The 25,225-nt window shown below is 40.3% G+C and overlaps 1 protein-coding gene across 16 annotated transcripts in view; it reads right to left on the reverse strand.

Annotated features, from left to right (window-relative positions):
• Positions 1 to 18,815, reverse strand: part of IKZF1 (IKAROS family zinc finger 1) — a 70,780-nt gene extending 51,965 nt beyond the window's left edge. For 6 of the 16 annotated variants that reach the window (XM_082043832.1, XM_082043831.1, XM_082043830.1 and 3 more), the window contains exons 1-2: positions 18,173 to 18,193; positions 6,061 to 6,114 (exon numbers count right to left, since the gene is read on the reverse strand). In XM_082043832.1, the coding sequence (XP_081899958.1) occupies positions 6,061 to 6,100 (40 nt within the window). In that variant the 5' untranslated portion in view covers positions 6,101 to 6,114; positions 18,173 to 18,193. The other 10 variants (XM_082043829.1, XM_082043827.1, XM_082043835.1 and 7 more) reach the window with 8 other exon arrangements.
• Positions 18,816 to 25,225: the final 6,410 nt, after the last annotated feature.

A 25,225-nucleotide genomic window follows, 5' to 3' on the forward strand; every position in this document is an offset into this window, starting at 1 on the left:
AGTAATTCAGTGCCTGTAGCTAATTGGGACTTCCTAAAATATATACAATTAGCAGAGATCCTCACAAAATTACTTCAAAAGGTTTTATGGTCTCATTTGTAAAGAGGAAACAAATCCCCAAACCCCAGTATCTTGAGTGCACAAGGTTTTGTAGAAGAAAACAGCCTGGTGCTCGGTGTGTTATAAGTACTTTGGAACTGTTTTAGTGCCAAATGCAATAAAATAAGGAAAATAACTCGCTTGCTAAGTGTTGCACTTCCAGAAATGGTGAGGTTTTTTGGCTTAGCTCCCCCCCCACAGCGTACAAGTCCTGCCCACAGTGCTGTCCCTGTCTTGCAGAGCACCTTTTAAAATGACTTCACACATCTGTAGCAAAAGCATACCTTGGAAACAACTACCAAAAGAATTACCTAAGTGATTAGTTTCATCTACTATTACTAAAAGGCTGGTCTTTGCATAACAAAGAATGGAATAAGCTCAGAGCAGGATTTGAACTCAGTAATGTTCACATAAGACCTTTGTCTCCAAAATGGAGATGTTACTAATTTACACTGATGCCATCTATTAGACATCCCATGGCAATCAGCACACAGCAAGGGCAGTAATTTCATGGCACAAAGGCCTAGCAAATTAGTGTTTTTTCTAATAAGAATTCCCTCATTAACACACAAACATTCATTAATTCTAAATCACTTCTCAGAAAAGTTAAAAAAAAAACCCACCACAAACATATTTAGCTTAAGTGAGAACACTCTGGTTATGCCAGTTACAGATTTGACCTGAAAGAAGAAAACAGTTTCCTCCTAATGTCCTGGCTGGAGCAAAGCACTTTGCTTTCCAGCCAGTACTGATCGTGGCATGGGGGCAAATGACAGATAGGTCTAACTCATCTTCCACATTAGCTGCTTTGGGTTGTTTGCACAAATCTAGGTTTTAATGAACAAAAGGAGTGGGTGCCTGCATTTCTTAATGATGCGTCTATCAGAGCGTGGAATACTCTCTGAGCCAGAATGGTGCGAGCGGCATCAGGGGAACCATCTAAAACTCCAGCCAGAGGAATAGCAAAGGAGGGTAATGAAGGAACAGTACTGCGTTAGCAAAGGGACTAACTAGATTATTTCATATGGTAACCCTCACCTCCAGCTTCTGAGGAGTATTCTTAAATGGGAACCCGCTGGATGCAAGTGCAAGAGTGAAGGTGGGTTGCATAAATGGAAAAGAAGGGCTATGAATTATACAGCAGAGGAAAGTAAAAGCAGGAAGTAAGTTCAGTAAAACAGTTTTTGCCATTCACTATTTACCTATTTTATTTAGTTATTTCTGTAGCTTTCTATGGTATTTTTATGGGATGTAAAGATCTAAATAACTGCCAGCAGCTTTCCAATGCAAGTCCTCATCCTGCCATGCTGTGGTATCTTTTACAGTGCATGGGTGAGAAGAGACAGCTGAAATATTTCAGCTTTTTCAACGCTTCCCTGCCCCTCCAATAAAACAAAACCAAAAAATCAGAAGTTTAATCATAGGGCAAGAGGCAGTCTGGTCAGAATCAGCTCTCTTAATACTACATGTAGGTTAAGGAAATTCATTAAAAAGTACTAGTAATCAAAAGCCATCCGAATTTTCCAAGGTTCAAGTCGTACTCCCAGTTACAATGGAAATTGATGCTTTGACTTTGCCTAGATGCAGAAGAACACTTAACCTAAAAACCTGAAGGCTCTTTTGGCTACACACCAATATAAATGCATAATATCAGACTTATAACAGATAGCAAGTAAAATCAAAACTTTCTTAGTGTATAATTAGACATCCTACAATAAGCAGGCTAAGTAGGATGCTTTGAAGGTAAGTCAAAGCAGTCTTTTGGAATAGAACCCTGCTAGTAGATCAGAACTTTCACAGTTTATGGTGAAATTTTTGGTTCACTAAACAGCTCTCAATCTTCTGCTTGTTAAATGAATAGCTGTTTGCCCAGGTGGTATGGATCAGACTAGCCTCATGGACTTGGTGGGACAGAAAGGAGATCTGGTATGTTTCCCTCTTTGGAGGAGACTGCAGTTAAGAAAACTTTGTAAACTTGACTTTAATGACTCATTTAATATCAGTTGATTTCTTCCTGTTACACATGGCCAAGATATCCCTCCATGCAAAAAGGCAGGGTAAAAACAGTGGATTTAAAATAGATACATTTGTTGAGCTCTGTGTCTTGGATTCTAGAGCGTATTTGTATTTCATGCCTTAACTACATTTGAATAGTTACACTATGATAAGTTCGCTACTGCATGGTAATCTTACAGATATGCAATCTCACTAGCGTCCTTTCGCCAGTGAATTTAGAAATGGAAATGGGGTGGAGGAAAGGAGGGAAAAGTTTCCCATGTAATTTCTATCAGGCATGCCCAGAACAATAACTGGTAGAAGGGATGGAGCTAAAAAAATATCTGTTGGAAAGTACTGGGGTAAATTATTAAAATGTCATGTAATAGAGCAAAGTAACATAGATTTATTCCATTCTCATTTTATATTTTTCTCAAAAATAAGAAGTGAAGCAGAAACAATGCAACCTAATCTTGGGGCAGAAGGATGGTTTGTTTGTTTGTTTGTTTTGTGTTGGGGGTTTTTCAGTTGGTTGGTTGTTATGTTGTTTTGTTTGTTTTTTTCTTTAATTACTATTTTATTTCGGTTTGGTTTTGTTTGTTTGATTTTTAAATTTGTATAAAGAGCCACCTGACCTACCAAATAAAAAAGACAAGGCAGCTGTAGAGTTGAAGTTCTGTTTCTGGCTCTGCCACTGATTCATCATTCTGGATGACAATCAAACCCAATTCACATCCCCTTTTCACTTGCAGAACCTCAAACCTCCAGTGATGGAAAGAGTCGCTCTGGGACAGAAGCCAGGCTCTCAGGTGGGAAATACCACCCCAGGATACATTCATTTCTACCTTCCCAGGACCTAACAAGAACATCAAATGCAAATCTCTTCTTCCTGCATTTGCAGAGTGTGGCGCAGCCTGGTTGGTGCTAGGGAGATCTTTTTATGTTAGATGTGGAAACATTTGTACTGTTTTTTTCACCTTCCTCAACTGTTAGGCCATAGAACCGATTTAAAGAAGAAAAGGCAGGAAAAATACTGCTTGTTAAGTGAGATATTATCTGTGTTTTCTGACTCTCTTGTATGAGTGCCGGATACCGTTTGGTTAAATGTATGTCAACTCTCTCCTCATTTCAGAACTGCAACTGCTTGCTTCATGAAATACCACTTTCAGGAGAAAAATAAAAAGCGTGAATTCTGTGTTAGTCACACAGTATTTCAGTTCCTCTAGGAGCCAGCCGTGCCTGGATTCCCAGAAGCAGGAATGCCTGTGCACAAACAGGGATTGACTTGCTCACACTAGCTTTATACTCTCTTGGCCTAGCTTGCTCCTGCCACACCTGGGTCAGCTACGGCTGCATAAAGCACATGGCTGCAAAACACTGCTTTTGAGCTGAGAAGACTGTTTCTAGAGAACTATTTTATTTCTGGGTTAAAAAAAAAAAATCCCAAAGAACATCTCCAAAGTAATTTTATTTTCTAGTATTAAAAAATAAACCAAAACACAAACAAGCATTCTAGTGAACCAAATCACCTAATTCCATAGGGTCAGAGAATAAGTTACACCTGATGACCATTACTCACAGAGCAGGAGAAATAAATCTGTTTTCCAGCTGACAAGACAATCTCACACTCCTGAAACTGTGCAATCCTATAACTGGTTCCCATTATACAGTAGAGCTCCCTCATCATGCAAGGGGAAAAACTCCTTTCTGGATTTGTCCGCCTATGAGAAAGAAGTAGGTAACATCCCTGTATCTTCAGATCCTCTGCTTTTGAGGTCTAGTAAGAGCTTACAAAGAGCCCATATCTGTTGAACCTAATCTGACAAACTCCTGTTTCCAGAAGGCTGAGTTCACGCACAACTCAGATCATAAATGAAATTAAATTAGCAAGTTGTTTCTCTGGACAGTTGTTCACAAATCCAGCTAACAACCCAATACAACTCACAGCCTCTACTCACAGAAGGTACCAGATGCTCAGTAACAGGAACTGTCTACCTCTTGTCAGAGGTAAAATTCCTGTTAAACATATAAACACACACACACATATATATATATATATGTATCAGTGTAAGAGAACCCTCTATCACTACAGAAGAGTACTATTCTCATCAGCATGATTTGCTAGAAAAGGTAGAAGGCACAGGAAAGTACTACAGTAGCTCAAAACCTGGAAAACTTTGAGAGCTACAAATTATAAACATAGATATACTATGTATATTTTTACATATTCACAAACATTTAAAATGACAAAGTTTCTTGCAAATCTTCTCTCTTAAGAGGAGAGACAGACCATAAAGAAGGCAAAGTGTGTGACCTTCTAATCCACTCACTCCTTGACTTGAGGCAATTCCTCCCCATGTCAAAAGTTAAAAAATAATAAAAAATGCATCACTCTAGTAAGAGGTAGCAGGTCTGGAGCTCAAATTAATGCCGTTGTACGGAATACCACAAAAATGAGGTGTGGGGATGCAGGGAAGCCTGTGTTGCTGCCGAGGAAGAAGAGATTGGTGCTCCTGCGCCAGGAGGTTGGGCAAGCAGGAGGGAGTTTTTGCAGCAGGCAGAGGTGCTGGGGCTTTGTCCGAATAAGGGATTAAAACCCCACTGCTGCTTCTGCTAGGGCCTTATGTGCTCTGACGACAGCATGTATAGGACGGTTTATTTCATCTGCAAACTGTTTCAGCATGTGACAAAGAACTTATGTGTAAGTATATCTAGTTACAATTTTAAAATAGTTACCTGAGGAGGGGAGAGCAACATGCCTTCACAGGGCTCTCTAGGAAAGATTCCCCTATACTAAATGTATTTGAAAATCTTCTGTTAGCTTGAAGGTTTATTATATTGCTCTTCTTTCAGACAGAAAATGTCTTTGATTTTCAATTTTCAGATGACACTAAAAGTTTCAGGTTCCAATTTTTGAGAAAACATTTTTAGAAAGGAGGGAGAAAGGAAAAAAAATATGTATGCATTGTGTTCATACATTTCAGGAAAACCCAGTGACCTAGCCACCAACTGTACCCAGACCTTCATGACCTCCTGTAGCTGGTCTCCAGGTCCTGAGCCAGCAGTGTCCAAGAGCTGCCTCTTAAGAAAGAGCCACACAACCAGGTGCCACTGGGGAGCAACCTCTGTGATGGGGCTGCCTGGCTCCTCGCTGAACACTAAGAGTGAAAACTGAAAGCCATGAGCCGTTGCAGCTGCCAACATACTAGGGAAACTAGGAAAGAGACTAACTTGTCCTTTTTCAACTGCGGAGGCACAAGAGTTTGGCTACATATTATCTTGTTAAGACAATTTTTTAAGGAACCAATTTACAAGAAAGTTAAGAATACAAAAAAACCCATTGGAATATCAATGCGGGGTAAGGCTGCAAACCCTAACCATGCCACTACAAGGCAAACTTTAGAAACCTGACTTCTCTGCTGTCTAAATTTTTTTTTCAAAATATTGTCATCTTCAGCAAAAACAGTTGCAAGTGTAAAACCTCACATCAGTCAGTCTTTTTTTGGTTTTAAATGTTTATAAGTAAAACTGAGCACTCTGGAAAAAGTCAAATAACCTTATGTGGTAAATACAGTTTGTTTGCTTTTAATTAGTATTTGCCCCCTCCCACCTGGTGAACTTTCTTTGTTCTCTATTTTGTAACAATCAGAACTTTGCTCCCAAAGAAAGAGTGTAAATGCACACCTGACCACGCTTCAGGGATACACTACCACAGGTTTAATGCAAAATTACATCTATGCTTCGGTATTCCCTTGACTTCTTTATTTACTCAGTTCCTTTTAAAAAAATCCATGCACTGTTGGGCTTGATATCAAGCAATATCATTAATTATATCTCAATTCCCACTCTGGTTTTAAAAAAAGACCCAAAGCAATTTTATTAACAACAAGAAAAACATTGTACTGTGCTAGAAAGATGATCAGGAATTTAGGATTTTCTTTGTAGAAGTATTCGTTAAGACCTCACCTGAAACATGGGACATATCTTGAGCCTCATCTGTTTCCATTTTCCTCAAGTTATCTGAGAAGAGAGGAAGAGCCTTAAGTTAATGCAAAATAACACACACATACACACACACAGAAAAAGAAAAAAAAAACCTCCACACACAGAAAGAGAAAAAAGGGAAAAGAAAAAAAAAACCCCAAACCCTTTGCTATTTAACTATAAGATTATCTGGGAAGAATAATGTATTTTTCTCTTTATTTCCTCCCTGCATACTTGCTGAAGTATCAGACTGGCACAGACCTTGATCCTTTTAAAAACAGCATTACAAAGATTTATAAAAATATCATTACAAGCACAGGAGGACCAAATTTGTTATTTATTGTTAATTTCCTACTGCATAATAACCCAAAATGCAAACTGACTGCAACAAAATTAAGCAGAAAATTAAATGGCCCTGGGTCATTGTAGGCACAGAATTCATTCTCTTGGTTGATCCATAGTTATGTTCTTTCTAATTTACTGAGCATGCATCGATGAACCTTGAGTCAGCTTGGTGACACGCGTACAATCAGCAATCAAAAAACGAAGCAATTTGCTGAAGAATGTCTCATTTACCCAGGCAGGGCTGCATATCTGAGCAGCAACTGCCACTACCTCCATTAATAATGAATACACCTCCAGCCGCGGCAGATGGGCAGAGCAGCAGCTTCAGGCTTTGGCCCCTTGCTCGCCCGGGAGCCCTTCCTTCAGACCGCACCAGCCCGCTGCTGCGCGGGGGAGAAGCACAGCTCCCCAAAATAGCGAAACGAGCCCAGGAGGGAAAGGGAACCCGTGCCTTCCTGTTTTGCTGACAGATGGCTGGCTCCGCAGCGCGGCCAGCGATACCGGGAAGCTCCTGCCCTCTGCTTGCGACACACCATCTTCTGAGGAGCCAGCGACCACAAGCACCAGGGAGGAGCGTGCGGAGGGTTAGTGGGGTAGAAACAAAATTCAGGCTTTCAGTTGGAAGGGGACACCACAGGTCCCAGGGCTTGAGCGCTGGCTGTGGACAGCTGGTGGCCCTTTAGATAATAGATGTGCTGCTGGAGCAGGTGGTCCCAGCACAACCTCGTCCCCACCTGGAAGTATGGCGTGGGCATCTGAGGTAGCCTCAGGTGGGGAGGGGACAAAAAGCCTACAAGATCTTTGTTCAGCCGTGGCCACCTCTTTACGTGGTGTGGCTGGCTTCACATCCTACTAAGCAGAGGAGCTGGCCTTTTGCTGTTCTTTGTAATTGGGATACCTGCCCCATCAACCCTGTTACCTAGAATTAAAGGAGAGGCATTTTCTTGAAGGTTGGAAGCAGAAGAGGCTTAAGTGGCTTACGTTCCTGTAGAAAGGGTTTAAACCTTATCCCAACCTTTTTAGCCCAGCTTCCATAACTGATTTTTTTTTTTTTTCCATCCAAAAATATCTTCAGCCTGCTACCCAACAGGCTGCAGTGGGAAAGCATAATAGCTGTGGTCATATTTATTAATTTAAGGTTCTATGGTTTCCTCACTTGCTTCTGAATGTCATCTGTACATTTGAGATCCAATATACTGCTGCCCCCATTGCAAAAGCTGGCTTCCCTCACCAAGTCCATGCTGGACTTGCAAAAAGAAGAGCGCACAGACTGCAGGACTGCAGACAGATGGGTTGGGGAACAGATTTCAGTTCATGCAGTTTGCAAAAACAGAGCATTCTGCCTGCTGCACTCATACTATAGCACTGCTTAATATCCAATAATGCTGTGTCTTGCTTTATTCTTCTCTTAAACTTCCAGATGAAACAATTTGTTTAACGTATATATATAATTCTCAGAAATGACTACAGCCATGCAAATACAGAAAGCCACCTCGTTCAAGAATTTGCATCAGCTCCTATGGGACTGAAAACCTTTCAATAGGTCCATTTTTAATGAAGTAGTCAGTGGGAAATGCAGCTTCTCTTGCAGGAGGGAATACCCTATAATGGTAGCCTGTTCATTTACTGGAAACACAGTGTATTTATGGCAGGTGGCATGGTACAAGTGCTCGGTATAGTCCCTTATTTCTCCTGCAAGCATGACTGAACACAAAGGAAGAAAAACAGAAATGCCCACGCATCTACTACTGCCTTTGAGGGTCACCTGGCTGCTATTAATTAGTTGATTACTACACATTTTTCCACAAGGTACAGTCAACCTCAACCAAGCAAAGAAAACATCCTAAGAAAATATCTACCAGAAGGCAGCCGCACTCATGAAGAGCACTTCGTTCTGGCTGCACCTGCCTTCTCCCCATCAGTAGGGCTTCAGCAGGACTGGAAGTGACAGGAGAAGGAAGGGCTGAAGGAGAAAATATCCTGTGGCATCTGGTAAATACTAATGAAATCCCAGGCATCTTCAGTGTAGGCTCTGTGTCAGCAAAGAATACATGACAGGACAACCCCCTCCCCAATTCCGCAATGAGAGCAGCGTGATTATTTTGGCTCTGTGACTGTTAAAAGGTTTTTCATGCTGGACCTGAACATAACATGTCTTGGGCTAAATTTGAAGTGCTAAGTGTAGAATTCACCTCTTTGCCTTTGGTACGGTAAATCTATGAATAGGAAATTCTGCCGTGTTTTTCCTCCCTTTCTTCCTTTGCTCTAGAATCAGCAGAAACATTGTCACTGACTTCCCAGAAAGCAAGAGAGCCATGTGTGCGGATACCAGGATTTGCAGCAAAGTATACACTTGATATCGATTTGTAAATTAAAAAATTTACAAAGATTTGTCTAAAAGAACACTTTTTCAGAAATCTTTATGACACAAGACTCTAAATAACTCTCCATTTTGGCAAGAAAAAGAATTGGTTGGCATTTTTTGATTGTAAGTTGCACCTGCAGAATTAAATTAATCACCAATCACAAGAAGTGTTTATGACTTCACTGTTTTCAATGCGGTTGCATCTATTTACTTCCTAAGCTAATTTAGGAGTTTGAAGTTGGAAATAAAAAGCTGTGTTTGACAGCTGACCAAAACAATCTTGTTCTCAAACACTGAATATGAGTAGCTCTCATTTATAGCGGGAAAAGAATCAGCAACTAGGTGATAATAGATGTTTCTTCTGTTCAGGAACCCAAATAGCTCCAAAGTGTGGCCCCTTATTGAAAGGGCTACAATGTTCCCCTCAAAAATAGATAAAACTATTTCTTCAAGTCTTCTTGGATACACACCTCTAAGCTGTATATTTTGATCTTCAGACTCCAAATACCAGATTCCCAGGTGAAGCTACTGTAACACTTAGGAAAAAGAATGAAATCACAGAATCACAGAATGTTAGGGATTGAAAGGGACCTCAGAAGATCATCTAGTTCAATCCCCCTGCCGGTTGCAGTCTTAAGCTAATTAATAATCAACACACAAACCCTCTGAAAGGCTGTGTTGATTTTGTTTTCAATAGGAAAGCACCCAACTGACCATGCTCACACAAAAAGTTAGAGTTAAATTAGTCAGAGTTTATCCAGGTTACCATCCCAAGCCTAAAGAAAATTTATAGGTGACTGATTTCCCTCCTTGCAACTCTGTCTACTATGCAAATTGTGCAACATCTTAATATGTCAAAATAAGTCCCATGAATCACTGAGGTACTGCTCCATTTATGTCTGGTGTCAGTTACAACCACAAGTGGATTTGGGACCTTTTGGGATTCTGAGAGTAAATAGGAAGAAGTCATTACAAGGTCAAGTTTTTCTAACATTTTAGAATACAGCAAATTAATGATTCGCAAGTCTTGGTTTATTATTTCATCTCCTGTTTTACAATGCAAATTCAAATGTAAACCTCCTTGCCAAGAAAATGAATGCTTAGCATTTATACAGTATTTTATCAATTCAAACAAACATGTAAGCACATCAGCCCTTCTAGAAACTCTCTTAGGATATTAAAATATCTCAGGATTGGGCCATTACTACAATTCAATGGAATGACCTAATCCAATGCCAAAGACTAGCTATTTTGTTTTCTTCTTTGTTCCCTAGCTACGTAGTTACTGACTTCTCTGGGAAAACACGTGCTTCACACTCAACACAATGGGATCTCACTTAGGCTGTGGAAATGAAATCGCAAATTTTGACATTTGAGGAGCCCCTTTGGTCTTACAGCAACACACCTAAACCCCGAGCTGGCCTTACATCCACAGATAGCTCTACTTCTGGTGCTGCAAGAAGTACACAAATGTGCACCACATTGAGCAGCCTGTTTCCTGGCTATTTGTAGGTGTAACCTTGCTGAGCAGGCAGAAATGTCCCTGAAGGAATGCTGCTGTCTTGAGTGCACCCCGCAGGGGCAGGTACGCTTTTCCACGTCGACTCAGAGCAGAAAATAAGAGTGTTCATGAAGTCTGGAGGGGAGGAGAAGAAACCTCCTGCAAGAGACCTGGCGTTCTGCAGGTGCTTTTGCAAACATAAAAAGAGAGGGGAACACGTGTTCCTCAGCGGTGGCAGCTCTGGGTTAACTGCGATAAAACAAAGAAGCAAAGAGGCAAACCCCAGCCTTGCTTCCACAGCCACTGTGGGGAAAGGGCCGATTTCGCAACCCTCGTTTGTGCGAGCAGGCCCGCGGCAGGAAAAGGGACCACTGGCCCAGGTCACTGGAGCAGCTGGCCCTAACGGAGCACTCCCGTGTGAGCACGTCTTGTGTTTGTAGTCTTTGACATGTCTCATTGGCTCCTCATCACACAGGCTGCAGCTTTAGCAAACTAAAAATCCAAACCAGCAACCAAAGACATAAAACTCCAACCCACTTTACGACCTAAATTGAAGCAAAGCTCCTAGATTCAACCACCCACGACATACAAAGAGAAGCTTAATAAATAAATTGAGAAAGCAAAACCAGGCTGCAATCTGAAAAACACAGTACAGGTGAATACCAATAGCCTTTAACACACCTGACAAGAGAATCTGCACATTATCAACAGGTTAGGAGTGATAAGTCTCATCACCTACGTGTTATCACTCTTTTTGGTTTTAAATTGGGAGTTGCATCTCCCTGCAGAATGATAACACAGCTGCCTTTCTAATTGCAGCAGAGGGTCTCACTCTAGCAGAGCCATTCCCTTGCATCCACTGAAATCAATGACTTTAAACCAACAACCCAGAGAGGATATGAATAAAGACGGCCCTGTAAAAGTATTTAACATTTAGTTTACTTTTAAACAAAAGACTTAATGTTATTTTTTTCTTAATAGACGTTTAACTTCACATACAAATGTGCTACATACAACTGATCACACAACAGGAAAGCTGCTAAATGTGGATAAAAGGTACTATGTATTGCACAACCAGTGGAAATACTTGAAGAAAATTGCTAGAATCCCACAAACTAGTTTTAATTAAAAACATCCAATATCTCAGCAAGCAGCTGATAATTAGCTTTATTATTGTAATTTAATATGCTAGACTTCACAATCTCTGTGAATGACTCTACTTTAGAAGCATTTTAATTCTATTTTTAATTTCCGCCTCATCACACAGCTCAATGTAAATAATAACTACAAAGATGAGGGGTGGTCCTTCCTGAAAGCTAAAAACTGAGAGTCATAATAAGCCCAGCAGTGTCCTTCCATTTCTGTTTTTAAAAAGAAACCTCCAGGTTTTCAAAAAGACTGCATTAAAAAAGAAAAAAGGTTAAAACAAAATGGATCAATTTGTCTTCATCTACACCAAATCCATATTCAGCATTTTCTATAAAGTCTAGGGAGATGTTTAGTTTATTCAGTCGTTTCTCTATTCCTGCCTAGTGTAAATTCTGGTTAACTACACAAATTGACAATACAATTATGAGCATACAGTCAAATTTCAATGGAGAGCTCCTGTCTGCAAAATGAAGGAAGTTCTGTAATTCAACACACAAGATTAAGAAAAGAACTCTGCTAATAGTGCAGATGCAAAACATTTATATGTCTGGCACATGTAAAATTAATTTCCATGTTAGTGAACAATTGTGAGAGTGTATAAAAAGTTATCTCAAACATCCTACATCATTCTCAGTTCTTTGGGAATTCTTTGTCAAAGCACTGACAAACGATAAAAAGCGCATCTTGTATGTGTTTTCCATAAGCAGTCTTCTTAGAATTCTACTTTGTTTGAGCTATATTTGTGTAACAATTCATCATTAAAAGAGATACTTTATTTTTTTTTTTTTTTTTACTTTGCATGCAAATTACTGGACTTGATATAATTACAAATATGAGAAAGGTTCTTCCTTCAAGTTTTTGAACTGCAGCCAGAGTCATTATAAATTTTTTCCACAATATGAGAAAAATATGAAGGTAATTTTCCTAATTAAGGACACATTTTATTAACTCATTAAACTCTGTCACCTTTATTCACTAAAAATCAAGCAGAAAAGTGGAATAAATTCACCATGACAAAGCAAATGTTCACATTTCCATCATATAAATAAACTGACTAAAAAACGGTGAGGTGTGTAAATTAAGGCACTCAATCTAGGAACACAGCATATTCTCAAGCGGCCAAACTGAGCTCTTGGATGTTCTTTCAGGGCTCTCACTTGAGAGAAGGCAAGCAGCAGGTGTAAAACTGTACTTTTAATATCTATATATGATTTAAAAAGCATAGGATGTCCTTAGTATAGCATATCTAAATATGAAATAGAGAAAACATAAAAGGATGTCTTTATGTCTAGAATCGTTATTGCCCAGTATCCCCAACAATATATCAGTAGTCTATTTGTTCAGATCATAGGAGGTTTTAACAACTCTGCTTCATGATCACAGAAGTGCTTCCTAATTTCTCTGCAAACTGTTCAAGCTGTTACAGATTATTAAAGGACATTACCAGCCTGAATAAACATATTAGAGAGCTGTGTGGTTTTTTTTTTTCTGTAAATAAACCTAAAAATAACTCCTAAAATTACTATAATTGAAATGAATTAGTAAGTTTCTCCACACTACATGTTTCAGTTAACTCTACTTTTGCAAATATTTTGGACCCAATCTGCTATAGACATTTCCAGCTTTATATTGTAATTCCTGCACTGTTCTCAATGAGTTGATACAAGCAGAAAAATGAAGCAACACATTGGAGAATCAGATCTGTCTTAGAGAGCAAGTTTCTCTTTTACTGAGAAAGCTACAGCAACTGGGATCAGAAGAAATTCAAACCTTTCACGTGAAACACACTTCAAAATAAGCTAAAGAAGTGGACAGTTCCCGCAGCTTAAAAAAAAAAAAACCAAAAAACAAAAAACAAACCAACAAAAAAGACAATTTCAGCATAACTGCTCTTCAAAAACTGCAGTCTGAATGGCATTTTGAGGGATTTATACAAGAATCAGGAGTTGGCCATGCAGGTCCCAAGCCTATGCTGTCCTATCCCCATGAATTTGCAATGGTCAAAAAAAAGGTAAGAACAGTCATGAATCTTTTTTAGGACTGGGACCTACCTTTGTAGTCACCACACTGCATTGGTAGTAACCTGCTCGGTGAAAAAAAAAAAAAACCCACAACAAACACCTGCAATAATCTCTTACTGTCCATTAGTTTAACACGTGAAGGAAGGTGTGTCTTTAAAAAGAGTGAGACAGAAGTTGTTGGGCTTCTAATAAAGATGCATCACAACATACCCTCTAACCTAATTCTACTTAAATTTAGGGAGAAAACAAAACTCTCGTTGACTCCAAGTTGTAGGTATATTTATGTACAGATTACAGATACAGGGACAACAAACCACAGTTGACCTTGGAAGCCAGGAGTTTGCCAGCTGAAGTCAGTCTGTTTAGCCGGATAGCCACTTGGGATATAAAACTCCTGCAGCTACTTTGGATGAGTGGAAGGTATTTAAAGTAGCCTCCAGTTTAAAAATTGCCATAAAGCTAACAAGACTAAGACTGCCTATCATGCCTCAGATGGAGTTCACGCTCATCTCTAAATGCTGTTCCCCTCCAGCAGGGGAAAAATGTAATCTTTGGATTACAGAAAAAAAAATATTAGTGAGGAGTAGGTCTCGCCTCTTTTGACTCTTGCATTGAGTTGCAAGCATTTAAAAACACTTCCCAAAGAATCACACTGCCAGAAAAACTGATGAGAGTTCTTACCTTCCACTCCTCAACTGAAATAATGTATTCCCGGTATCCTTCTGAAGGTATCTAGCAATGGCATTCAACCCAACGGTGTTTGTCCAGCAGTGCAGCCTCCTCCCCTTTCTCTTTTTGGGGGAAGGATTCTGAGAAGAAAAACACATTCCTAAACCTTTCTTTCTGTGTGACTTTATACTTCCTAGGAAAGTGGAGTTAGTTGCTTGGGAGGGGAATTCCGAGCAAGTCCACTACAACGCCAGCAGCGTATCCTGCCTTACGCTCATAACAACATGACAACTTTTTCCAAAGATCCCATCATTGCTACACTACGTTTTACTACTCTACTATGTTTTCTTTGGTCTAATTCTATTATTTTTAATAATAGTAGAAAGTAATGACTGGTCAAAATATAATCAAGTACATATGTGAATCCTGACTGAAAAACAACAAAATTCACTACAGATCCAGCTCTTCTTGCACATGAAACAGGAGAAAAAAGTCCCACAAGTCTTCGGTGGAAGTTTTTTCCTGACAAAAAGCCACACAATTGGGCTGTGATCCATGACTTTTGATATGCTTTGGACTTTTAAAGAAAACGTTGCCAAAAGTGATCTGCCAGAACAGCATACAATTCATTATGCCCGTGTTTGCTGTTGCTGAAATACGGACTGGACCTGTTTCCATGTTTTCTGCAAGATTGTGGCGTTAGTGTAAGCTCAAATAAAATATGTTTGGAAAAGTTTTTGGCTTCATTTTGGAGTTACTAATTTTACTTATGAGAAACAAGTTTTACATTGTTGTGTAACTGTGGATTGATTCTCCACTTACATTTCTGCATCGCTATGCAGTGGAAGTGGCAAGCAAACCAGGTTTTTGGTAATAAGGTCCACAAGGGAAAGGAAAACTGCTACACTAATGCCAAAACAAAGACTATTGCATTTTTTATTGTACATTGCATATGAAACAAATGACAAAGGTGTCATTCATACTTATGTAAAAAAACATGCAACCAGAGCATTCCTGGAGTGAGAACTGGCAGCCAGGAGCTGAGTTAGAAAGTCACCGGTGTATGACAAGCTTGTCTCTCTACTGCAACTCCTGAGTATAGAACCTACTGAAAATGCATCACCTCACTTTTCTAACTTGAAATTAGGTAGCCACCCTTAGAAATATTCAGCTGAGATAAAGGATGCACACAAAATCAGCATCTGAGCTTCTTTGGTTACGGGGAACCTGAAGGGCAAAGAGAGAAGAGTCCTCTACCCTGTCATTGTGTTGAGCCAGAGAGATTAGTAATCCCTTTTTAATTACTGGGCTCCATCAGTCTTTCCTGACTGAATTAAGACAGTCAGTAGAATTCCACATGATGCCTCTGCCTTCCCACTGCTTCCCCTGGAAGCTGTACCCAGGACATAAATGACTCTTGCAGGTATCGGTTTATTAGGTTTGAAATCTTGGCTCTTCAGGATGTCCAACACTGGACTTCCATTGACTTCAGTCTGGCCAGTCGGTAGGTATATCTGCCTTCTCCTTGGCTTTTTTTCTTAAATATTTTATTTTATAGTTAGGGATATGATTTATATATATATATGTATGTATGTATTTTACAGTTGATCAAGCTCTGAGTTCAGGCTATTTTACTAAAAAAAAAAAATAAATAACATGAGCACATGAATAGTCACCAATACTAATATATGTGAGAAAATCTTTAAGGTTTGAAGTGAGTCTAGGATAATAGAAACTTGAACTAAGGAAAGTGCAGAGCTCTGCAGTATTTTGTACACTTCCCTCACACAGTTCTGCTAAGGACAGCTATCATTTTAAGAGTTTTTTGTCTCACACTTGGTCTACTCTTAGTTTGTCATGTCCACATGCAGCAGTTTCAAAGGGTTTGATAAAGCAATACGGCATGTGGGTATTAAAATAAGCTCGATAGGGCTTTGCTAAGGATCAAGGTATCTTTTGCAGGGAGGGGGAAGAAAATATATGGCAATCTAAGCAGTATGTGCTGTATTTTTTATTCAGTTTTAAAACAGACATTTATGAGTTAAAAATCAAAACAGAGCATGTAAATATTAGAAAGAAACTTCTTGCACGCTAGTGATGACACCTTTTGGAAAAGGCACATAGTATGAACCACTGTATGCTGCCGTTATATTAATCCATGAAGAGAAATACTGGGTGCGTGCATGGTAACATGAACAAATCAGTTCTCAGTTTTCTGACTTAGAATTTCCCTCATTAGAGAAGAGAAGAGAAAGAAGAGTAAACGAAGTTACCTAAGGGCAAAAATTTGGTTTGGAAAATTAAGAAGCAACTACTTTCTCATATAAAAAGCCATCCCATCCTTAATTTTTATATTTCACTAAGGCTCTGAACACTTTAAACCATGCAAGAGAGCAATGCCACAAGCCACTCAGAACATTCCCCTGCTTACTTGATTCAGATTAAGTCTTCCTAAGTCTTTGGAAGAAATTTTAGTACTTATTTCTAAATGCAATGCATTAATATGCTTTTTCTTTACATTTCAATGATCATTTATAATATGTAATAGAGAGTCATACTACTTGGTACTCCAGTCTGCATGTGAGTAGCAATCGATGTGAGCAGTCAACTGAAGCTAACAGTGCATCTTTTAAAGGATTTCGCCCTACATTACAGCATCTAATTTTAAAAATAGACTATTAAAGTCTAGCAAAGGGGTTGTTAAGATGCCTGGATAAAATATAATCAGGAGTAGATACCTGGTTTGTTTCATTTGGGGTATTTTTTGATGGCTGGACAGTAAATGCATATGGATGTAACCTTAGTAGCATCTAGCTATTGAAAACAAACAAACAAACAAAAAACTAGTCAAGAAGCTCTCATTCTAACTTCTGATCTCCACACAAAGTTATTTCAAAACACTACTTGCACTTAAATGTGTAAGCAGACTCAGTGCAAGGGGAACAAAAAAGGAAAGAAAGAAGAGAAAAAAAAAGAAACAACATTATATTCTTCTACAATAATTTACACAGTTTAAGCCATTGGCCATACTGGTCTAAATATTCTTGCACTCCACAAAACATCACTTTTTGGAGATAATTTGCAATCATAAGCTACAATTTTTTTCTGACATAGTATTACTAGCTTTTAACTAGTTTGGAAGCAGAATGCTTTTCACAACACCTGTCAGCGTTACCATACCTTCTAGACCAAGGCAGAAAAGTAATCCAAGAAGTAATCAGGTTGCTTGAAGCATAAGATTAAAAGTTTCCTTAGAATCGACTGCTGCAGTGGGAAGTCGTTTCTTCATACGCACAGTTCCTAACTACACGCATCTTCTTTAATAAGAACTACAGAGCAAACCCGTCCCTTCGCAGAGAGGTTAACTTTGCGGAGCAGGGTGAAAGAAAACCTCCAGCTGTGACGGGCTGTATCGCAAGGAGGAAAACTTCTTGTGACACCGCTATTCGGAAGTCAGCAACTTCTCCTCTAACGCCGTTCCCCTCAAGCGCCCAGGGGCTGTTACTTTTACAAGTTCCTAATGGCTTTTACAACCTCGGCACCTGCCCCCCCGCCCAACCCCGCTCCGCAAATTACAGGCGCGAGCAGTTTGAACTCGGGCTTTGGACGAACCGAAGTGGTGTAGCGGACTCGAGAAGGCGAAAACAGACAGGCCCGCACACTTCCCTCCCCTTGGAATCAATGGGCACCACTTCTCGGCCAGCTCCTTAAGGCTACTCATGTCTGAAATTTTAAGGCAGAGCTCTAAAACGCCTCACACCCAAACTGCGGTGCAATGTTTGCAAATAAAATAATAACAATAAATAAAACAAAAACAAAAACAAACGCGGATGGGACGGGGAGGAGGTGAAGAAAGGGATGGAATGGGACGGGAGGACCTGCCTGTTGGGCTCCGCAGTCTCCCACTTTACGCTCCCGGCAACTTCTCCCGGCAGCGCCAGCTCCGCGCTCCTCACCCCCGCGCCGCAGCCGCTGGGGGCTGACGCCCTCCCCGCCCCCGGGGCTGGGGCAGGTGCTTGTCTGGGACCCCCCGCCCCGCGGTACCTGCTACGCCGGGGCGGGCGGCAGCTGTGGCGGCGCGGAGCCGCTCCATGTGCCAGCGTTGCCCCGCGGGCGGCGGCTCCGCGCCCGGTCCCTCCCCCGTCGCCCCCGCCCTGCACGGCCGCCCGCTCCGCACCCGCGCACGCCGGCGCCCCCCGCCCCGCAGGTGCCGCCCGGGCGGGCAGCGGGGCGGCCGCCGACCCCCTCTCCCCGCGGTGGGGTTTTACCTGGCGAGGTGTTTCACCGGAGGGCCCCGCCGGCTCCGCTGAGCTGGAGCCGCGGGAGAGGGACCGGGCTCCGCGCCGCCCCGCCGGGCGCTCCCGGGTCCGGGCTCATGCGGCGCCGGGACTTGCAGGTCTGTGGGCACGGCAGGCAGCACCTGGACACAGCGGTACGGCGGGATGTCATACGCCGTCAGCTGCAGACAGCCACCTGTAACGCCTCGAAGCTGAGGTTAAAGGGGTCAGATCACCCTCCTTTATCTCAACCTGGTCATTCGCATCCTGTGCAAAACCTGTCCCACACTTTTTAAGCGCTTGAATTTAATGCCACAGGATCAAAACTTAAGTAACTTACTTGAAATCGGTCACAGTCAGTCCCTGAAAGCCAAACCTTACACTTCAGTCCAAAGGGCACAGTGAACCTGATGGAAATTACTCATATGCTTAAGAATTAATTGTATATACATTCTGTGGAGAATCAGGATCTTATTTTTGCTGTGCTTCAGTTCCTCATCTGCAAGATGAGGATAATAATACTTCCTTTCTCACATCCTATCTTTATCTGTGCTCTTATGTTACCAAAAAAAAAAAAAAAGGCATAAGTTTATGCATGTGAGTAATCTCATCGACTTAAAAGGGACAATTCACAGACAAAAAGTTAAGCAAGCATGTAAGCATTGGAAAGATCAGGGCCTCATAAAGCAAGGTCTTCAGAACAGAAATAATCTAGTACTTGCTAAAAGTTTATATTGTACAGCAAAATGAGATCTCCAATGGCAAACTTGGGCTTCTTTTAGAACAAATATGGCAAGACTGTACCTGGGGATTTATTTCAGGCACTTCTTCCCTCAGAGAAGCTCTGCAGACATGGTTGTTCTGTGCTTCACAAGCCAGGATAATAGCTGGGTACACTCAAGATGAATCAGGTGTACATAGTGCTTCTCTATTTTTTTTTATTTTTCTCACTGGGTCTTTACAGAGATGCAGAACCATCTGAAACTTCTAAGCAGACTTTATGGATCTGATACAGTTGACACTTAGAGATAAAATTTCCTGGTTTTTATTCCAGAATACCCTCTCATCTTCCAGCAGGTTTGCATACAGGGACACAAGAGCATTTGATCAGTAGACTCACACCCTGGCATTTAGAGGAAAGAAAGTGAAAAAAGAAAAGAAAAGAAAAGAAAAGAAAAGAAAAGAAAAGAAAAGAAAAGAAAAGAAAAGAAAAGAAAAGAAAAGAAAAGAAAAGAAAAGAAAAGAGAGAAAAAGAAGAGAAGAAAGAAGAGGAGAGGAGAGGAGAGGAGAGGAGAGAAGAGAAGAGAAGAGAAGAGAAGAGAAGAGAAGAGAAGAGAAGAGAAGAGAAGAGAAGAGAAGAGAAGAGAAAAAAGAAAAGGAAAAGAAAGAAAAAAGGAAAAAAGAAGAAAAGGAAAGGAAAGGAAAGGAAAGGAAAGGAAAGGAAAGGAAAGGAAAGGAAAGGAAAGGAAAGGAAAGGAAAGGAAAGGAAAGGAAAGGAAAGGAAAGGAAAGGAAAGGAAAGGAAAGGAAAGGAAAGGAAAGGGAAAGAAGAAAAGATCCCCACAAAAAAGTGGCACCATACACTTAGCAGTTAGTACCTTTCTCCAGGAAATCCCAAAGAGCTCTGCCTCAGCGAGACTGAGAAATACAGGCAGGGAGAGCTTCACCAACCACCCTCTTGAAAAGCAGAAGCTGGTAAACTCAAGGGAACATAGCAACTTTCCACAAATATGTGCGTCCAGATATTTTAAAGTAAAAGTAGTGACACTTCACTGAGGAACGGTGCTTTCAGGAGGAGCTGTGTGTGTCTCTCCTGTGCTCCAGCTGCCACAAGGCCTGCAAACCAGAGGCTCTGAGAGTGCACCAACTTACTTGGGGGATCTGATTTGGCACCTATTTTTAAAGGTAGATTTCACACTATGCAAGCCATGATTTCTCATTAAACATTTCATAGGAGTTTTTAGGTCAGAAAGAAGTTGCCGAACATGTGTGAGCTGAGCCTGCTGAAGTCAAGTCTTGTGAGATGTTAAGCATCTTCTCCAAGTCGCTGCACTCAGGTTTGTTAACAGCTCATAGGAGCTCTCAGGACTTAGAAGATGTTGTGAAGATCACTTTACGGCTGATACCCTTGAGAACTACTAGAGGTGTAGTCACGGCAGCACTGAGCTCACTGCTGGCATCCTGCTCTCATGTGCAGCAGGTTTCTTGCTGGGATAGCAGCAGTGGGTAGTCTGAAGAGAGCTCCACTGCTCCAGTGATGTTTACCAAGGCTAGAGTTAGTTCGAGCAGATCTGTTCAGGTATAGTCGCAGATACACACTTAGGCACTTGCCTGAGGAGCCAGATTCTGCAATCCTTTTCTTGCACTGTTTCCACTGACATTACTAGGAATTTTGAATGAGATAAAGGGGGTTGTAAAGGACATAAGGTATAGCGATACATATATATATATATTAAAAAAACAAACAAACAAACAAAAAACAAGTGGCCTTACAGTTGTCTAATTCATTGCCAGCTAAATAATTTCTCAGACTAAATCTGCTAAAGAAACTTCCCCATTGCTATCAGGTTTATTGTGGGAAGTATCTAACAAGGCTGCACAGTGAATGGTTTCTTTCAAATTCATTCTTAAATTCAAATAGTAATTGTTATTGAAGGAGGTACAATGTTTCTACTGGTTTGTATTACCATGTTCCATTTATTGTTTTCCTACAGCAGTCTTATCAGCCCAAATCCTCAAAATGGACAGCATGCCACATTTGTGCTGCTTCTGTCCATTATTAGACAGGTGATGATCATTAAATAGAAAAATAGAACAGAAAAGTTTTGTACATTAGAGAATCAACAAAAAAGTTTTAAGCACAGGGCATGCATATTCTCTACAATGGCTGGAGTGCAGCAGGCAGGTGCTCCTTTTGCCTTTCCACCAAAAGATTTATGTTGTATTCCTAATTCTTCAGAGAATGTCCGGGGCACAGTGTCCAGAGGGTTTGGCTGCAGGATTGTGGACTTGTTGGGTGAGTAGTTCCCATTCAGTTTGGAAAGTGGAAGTTTGATCAAGATGAGGATGGAGAAAATTATCACCTGAAGCATGATAAATTTCCAGGGGCACAAAATGGATGTTGTCTTGTAGAGCCCAAAATCTCATCCAAATAATTACTTCTATAATAATACTGTAACCAGCTTTGTTTCACAATCCTTATGTACCTAGACCCCCTGCCCCAGGAAACCCCCCACAGTGCCATTTTGCTGCCAGATAGCTCTTCATACTTTGCAGTGTCAGAGGTGCTTAAGAAAATGTCACGGACTTCACAATAAACAGTTGACTGGCAGCTATCTGAATATAATGTAGGAAATACAGATTGCTGTTGCCATTCCACATAATGTCTAACATTTAATAGATCTTCCTTTGTAATTTTTGATCCATTAAATTGTAGTCTCAGATTTTTTAACTCCAGAAAAGTACTCTGTACTTTTTAACAAAGCTCCAATTCTTTTACCTCAAAAGCATCTCAAAGGTCCATGGTTTCCTCTACTGACACATCATGGGAAATACCACCCATGCTACTGACATACAAATACAACATATCACCACCAAAATCTTCTTTCTTTCCCATCAATCTGTCCATGTCATTTTCCTCTTTGCATTGCTGTGCTGATTCCTCAGCCACTGTTGCAACATGTTTATTACTCACCTCTCTCCCAAATTATCTTGCATCGGCTTCACACTGTCCTTTACTTGATCTCTCCTATCATTCTCATTTCTCATTTACATATAAGTATTACAGGCAATTGCCTCTAGGCTTTTTTCTATCTAACTTTTCTTCACTAACTGACCTCCTTAAACTCACCTACAAGTCTCTTGCTCTCTCCAGTCTGTATTTTCTGTTGACTTCTACCATACTACAGTTTTTTATTCACCTGTGTACAATTAGAAAGCCACACTTGTTCTTTTCTATACCTCAGCTTCTCAATTCTTTCTTTGTGAGCTTCTTATCTAGAGGCCAGAGAAGCTCTTAATGCCTTATGGACACTACCACAAACAAAAGACAAATAATTGTTGCAATAATGCAAGGAAACGTGGATGACAGCTGAACAGATACACGAGATTCTAATCTGTATGTAGGTGAAAGGAGAGAAAAAATAACAGTATGTCATCAGTGTCTTTGTCAGCTTCTTTCTGCTTTAGGAATAGTAAATGCAAAGAGAGAGTTTTTGTTTGTTTGTTTGTTTTTAAGGTAGAAGAATATTTTACAGTAAGGGTATGTAATAGGCTTAATATGACTGCTGATATTTTTTGGCATCAAGTACAGGTACACATTGAATGACTCATGACTGACTGACTGAAGTGGAACCACAAAGTTGAATGACATTTGCTATTCAGCAAGAAGCATTCCATGTTTACATGTATTTACAGTTTTAGTGGAATTAAACACTCTGGTTATGGGTGTACACATGCACACACATGCACAAAACACTTGGGAAGAGCTGTACCAAAGGCATAATCAGTCCCACAGACTGTATCATATCACTGGTTGAAAAGCATTCCTTCTAGAACTTGCTGCTCATATTCACACCTGTACCAAAGCTAAATGCATGCAAAGGACAAATCCAGGAGCTCTTACTTGCATCCAACCTGTTATGTCCTTGCTTTGTTGGCTGATCTCTGGCATTTTCCCTCAGATAGCTCTGGTAACCTGAAGAACCTGTTGATGGAACTACTGGCCAGTGGGTCTGCCTACAGGACAAGTACAGTGGAGATAGGAACCAGCCACACCACCACTCCGTTTCATACACTAGACACACTGTAATTATTGCTAGTTACTTTTAGGTAGTGCACAGGGGTGCTAATTAATAGGTGTCACTTTACCACAAGCTGTTCCAAAAAATGTACTGTCTTCTCAGGGAACCTGAATTGCCAAGCCTATCTAGCAATATGTGACATTCTTGATCCCAGGCTCATTAATCTTGTCAGGGACTTGATTACATACAGTAATACTGGACACAATTTTCTTCTACAATAAGAAAGTTCTGACTGCAGAAGACTAAGGCAACAACAGCAGCCTCAGCTAGCAGACAGCTATGAGTTGCAGGAACCATACTTCTTGCTTCAAAGACTGCCCAGCAATTACTCTGCAATATAAAAATATGGCATGTAGGTTTTAGTCTAATGTGACTGAAACTAAAATTCTGACTCTCTGTTCTGAAACACCCTCTATGGAAAAAAAGTTTTGCTGCTTCATCCATTTTAAATGATGGGTCTAGTTCATGCTACTATTCTGCAGGTAGTTTTATATAGAATATACACAAAATTCAACTTCCAGTTACACCTCTAGACAGCTTCTGAAGACCAATATTTACCCCAGATTTTGAACACTGAGGACAGAAATACTTAGTCAGAGTTACGAATTTAAAATTAATTTATATTTCTATCACTTAAAATACCTCAGAACAGGACCATAACTACTTTTGTACTAACACATAATAAAATTTCAATAACTCCTTTATCAGACATGAGGGAAAACATGCCAAGTCCAGCACAAGGCAACAAAGATGATGAAGGGACTGGAGCATCTCTCCTATGAGGAAAGGCTGAGAGATCTGACAATGTTTGGCCTGGAGAAGAGAAGGCTCAAGGGGGATCTTATGAATATGTCTAAATACCAGAAGGAAGGAAGGAAATGAAGAAGAGGGAGGCAGGCTGTCCTCAGTGGTGCTCACTGATAGGACAAGAGATAACAGGCACAGAAAATTTAACCTGAACACAAGAATGTACTTTTTTTACTGTGAAGGTGTTTAAAAACTGGAACCAGTTAACCGGAGAGGTGGAGTCTTAATCTGTAGAGATATTCAAAACCCAGCTGGATGTGGTCCTTGATAACTAGCTCTGGCTGACCTAGCTTGAGCAGAGGGGTTTGGACAAGATGATCTCAAGAGCCTCTTATTAGAAAAAAACCAATCATCTGCTTTCCAGAGGTCATCAAATCTTTGTATAAATTTAAAAAGAGAAATGTCCTGTCATGTTAGTTCTTCTGTTACTGATCCCTTTCAAACTTGTACTTCAGTTAAGATTTCTCAAGTCATTTTCCTTTTGGAAAAGAGGGCTAGAAGTTTTCTATGTATTAATATATACAAGGGGTTGAACTAAGAGGGATTATCACTCTTCCTTCATGCTATTCATTGCATCTAAGGTTTAAATAATCTTTCTTTTTTTTTTTTTTTCTTTCTTTTTTTTTTCCACACATATTATATCATGGAGGTGCTATGGCTGTCTGCAGGATGACAATCACAGTGGATAGGACCTAATCTGCTCAAGCAGAGATGAAGATGTCCCTTAACCTAGTCAGATACTGATCTATTTCAAGATCCACACTGTTAATCAGGCATTTCTCCACTAACAGAGTTGTGTGAGAGCTGACAATGTTTCTTCTGAGAGATGACTCCCCAAACTTATCCTACCTGAGAAGGTAGCTGGAAAAAGGAAAAATATATAGGTCCACTTTTGTATGGCTTTATTCTGGACTTATTTAGATAAGGAAGACTTTAGGAATTCAGAATGATAGTTGACTGGCAAATGGATAGTTCATCCTCTTCCTCAAATACCCTTATGATTACTTCCTAAAGCTTCGTATGGACAGATTAAAAAACTTGAAAGTAGAGATCTGTCTGATTTTCTGGCAAAGGTGAAATTAAACTAGTCTGCTGTCATTTCAATGCTCTCTACAAAGAAGCAGGAAGCAATGAAAAGTTGTGTTAATGAACCAATGTATCGCTCATAGACATTTGCTTCTTCATTTTCTTTTAAATCTCTCTTAAAGTCTC

Source organism: Streptopelia decaocto, assembly GCF_964273445.1.
Source record: "Streptopelia decaocto genome assembly, chromosome: 2".
In the NCBI taxonomy this organism is placed as follows: Eukaryota; Metazoa; Chordata; class Aves; order Columbiformes; family Columbidae; genus Streptopelia; species Streptopelia decaocto.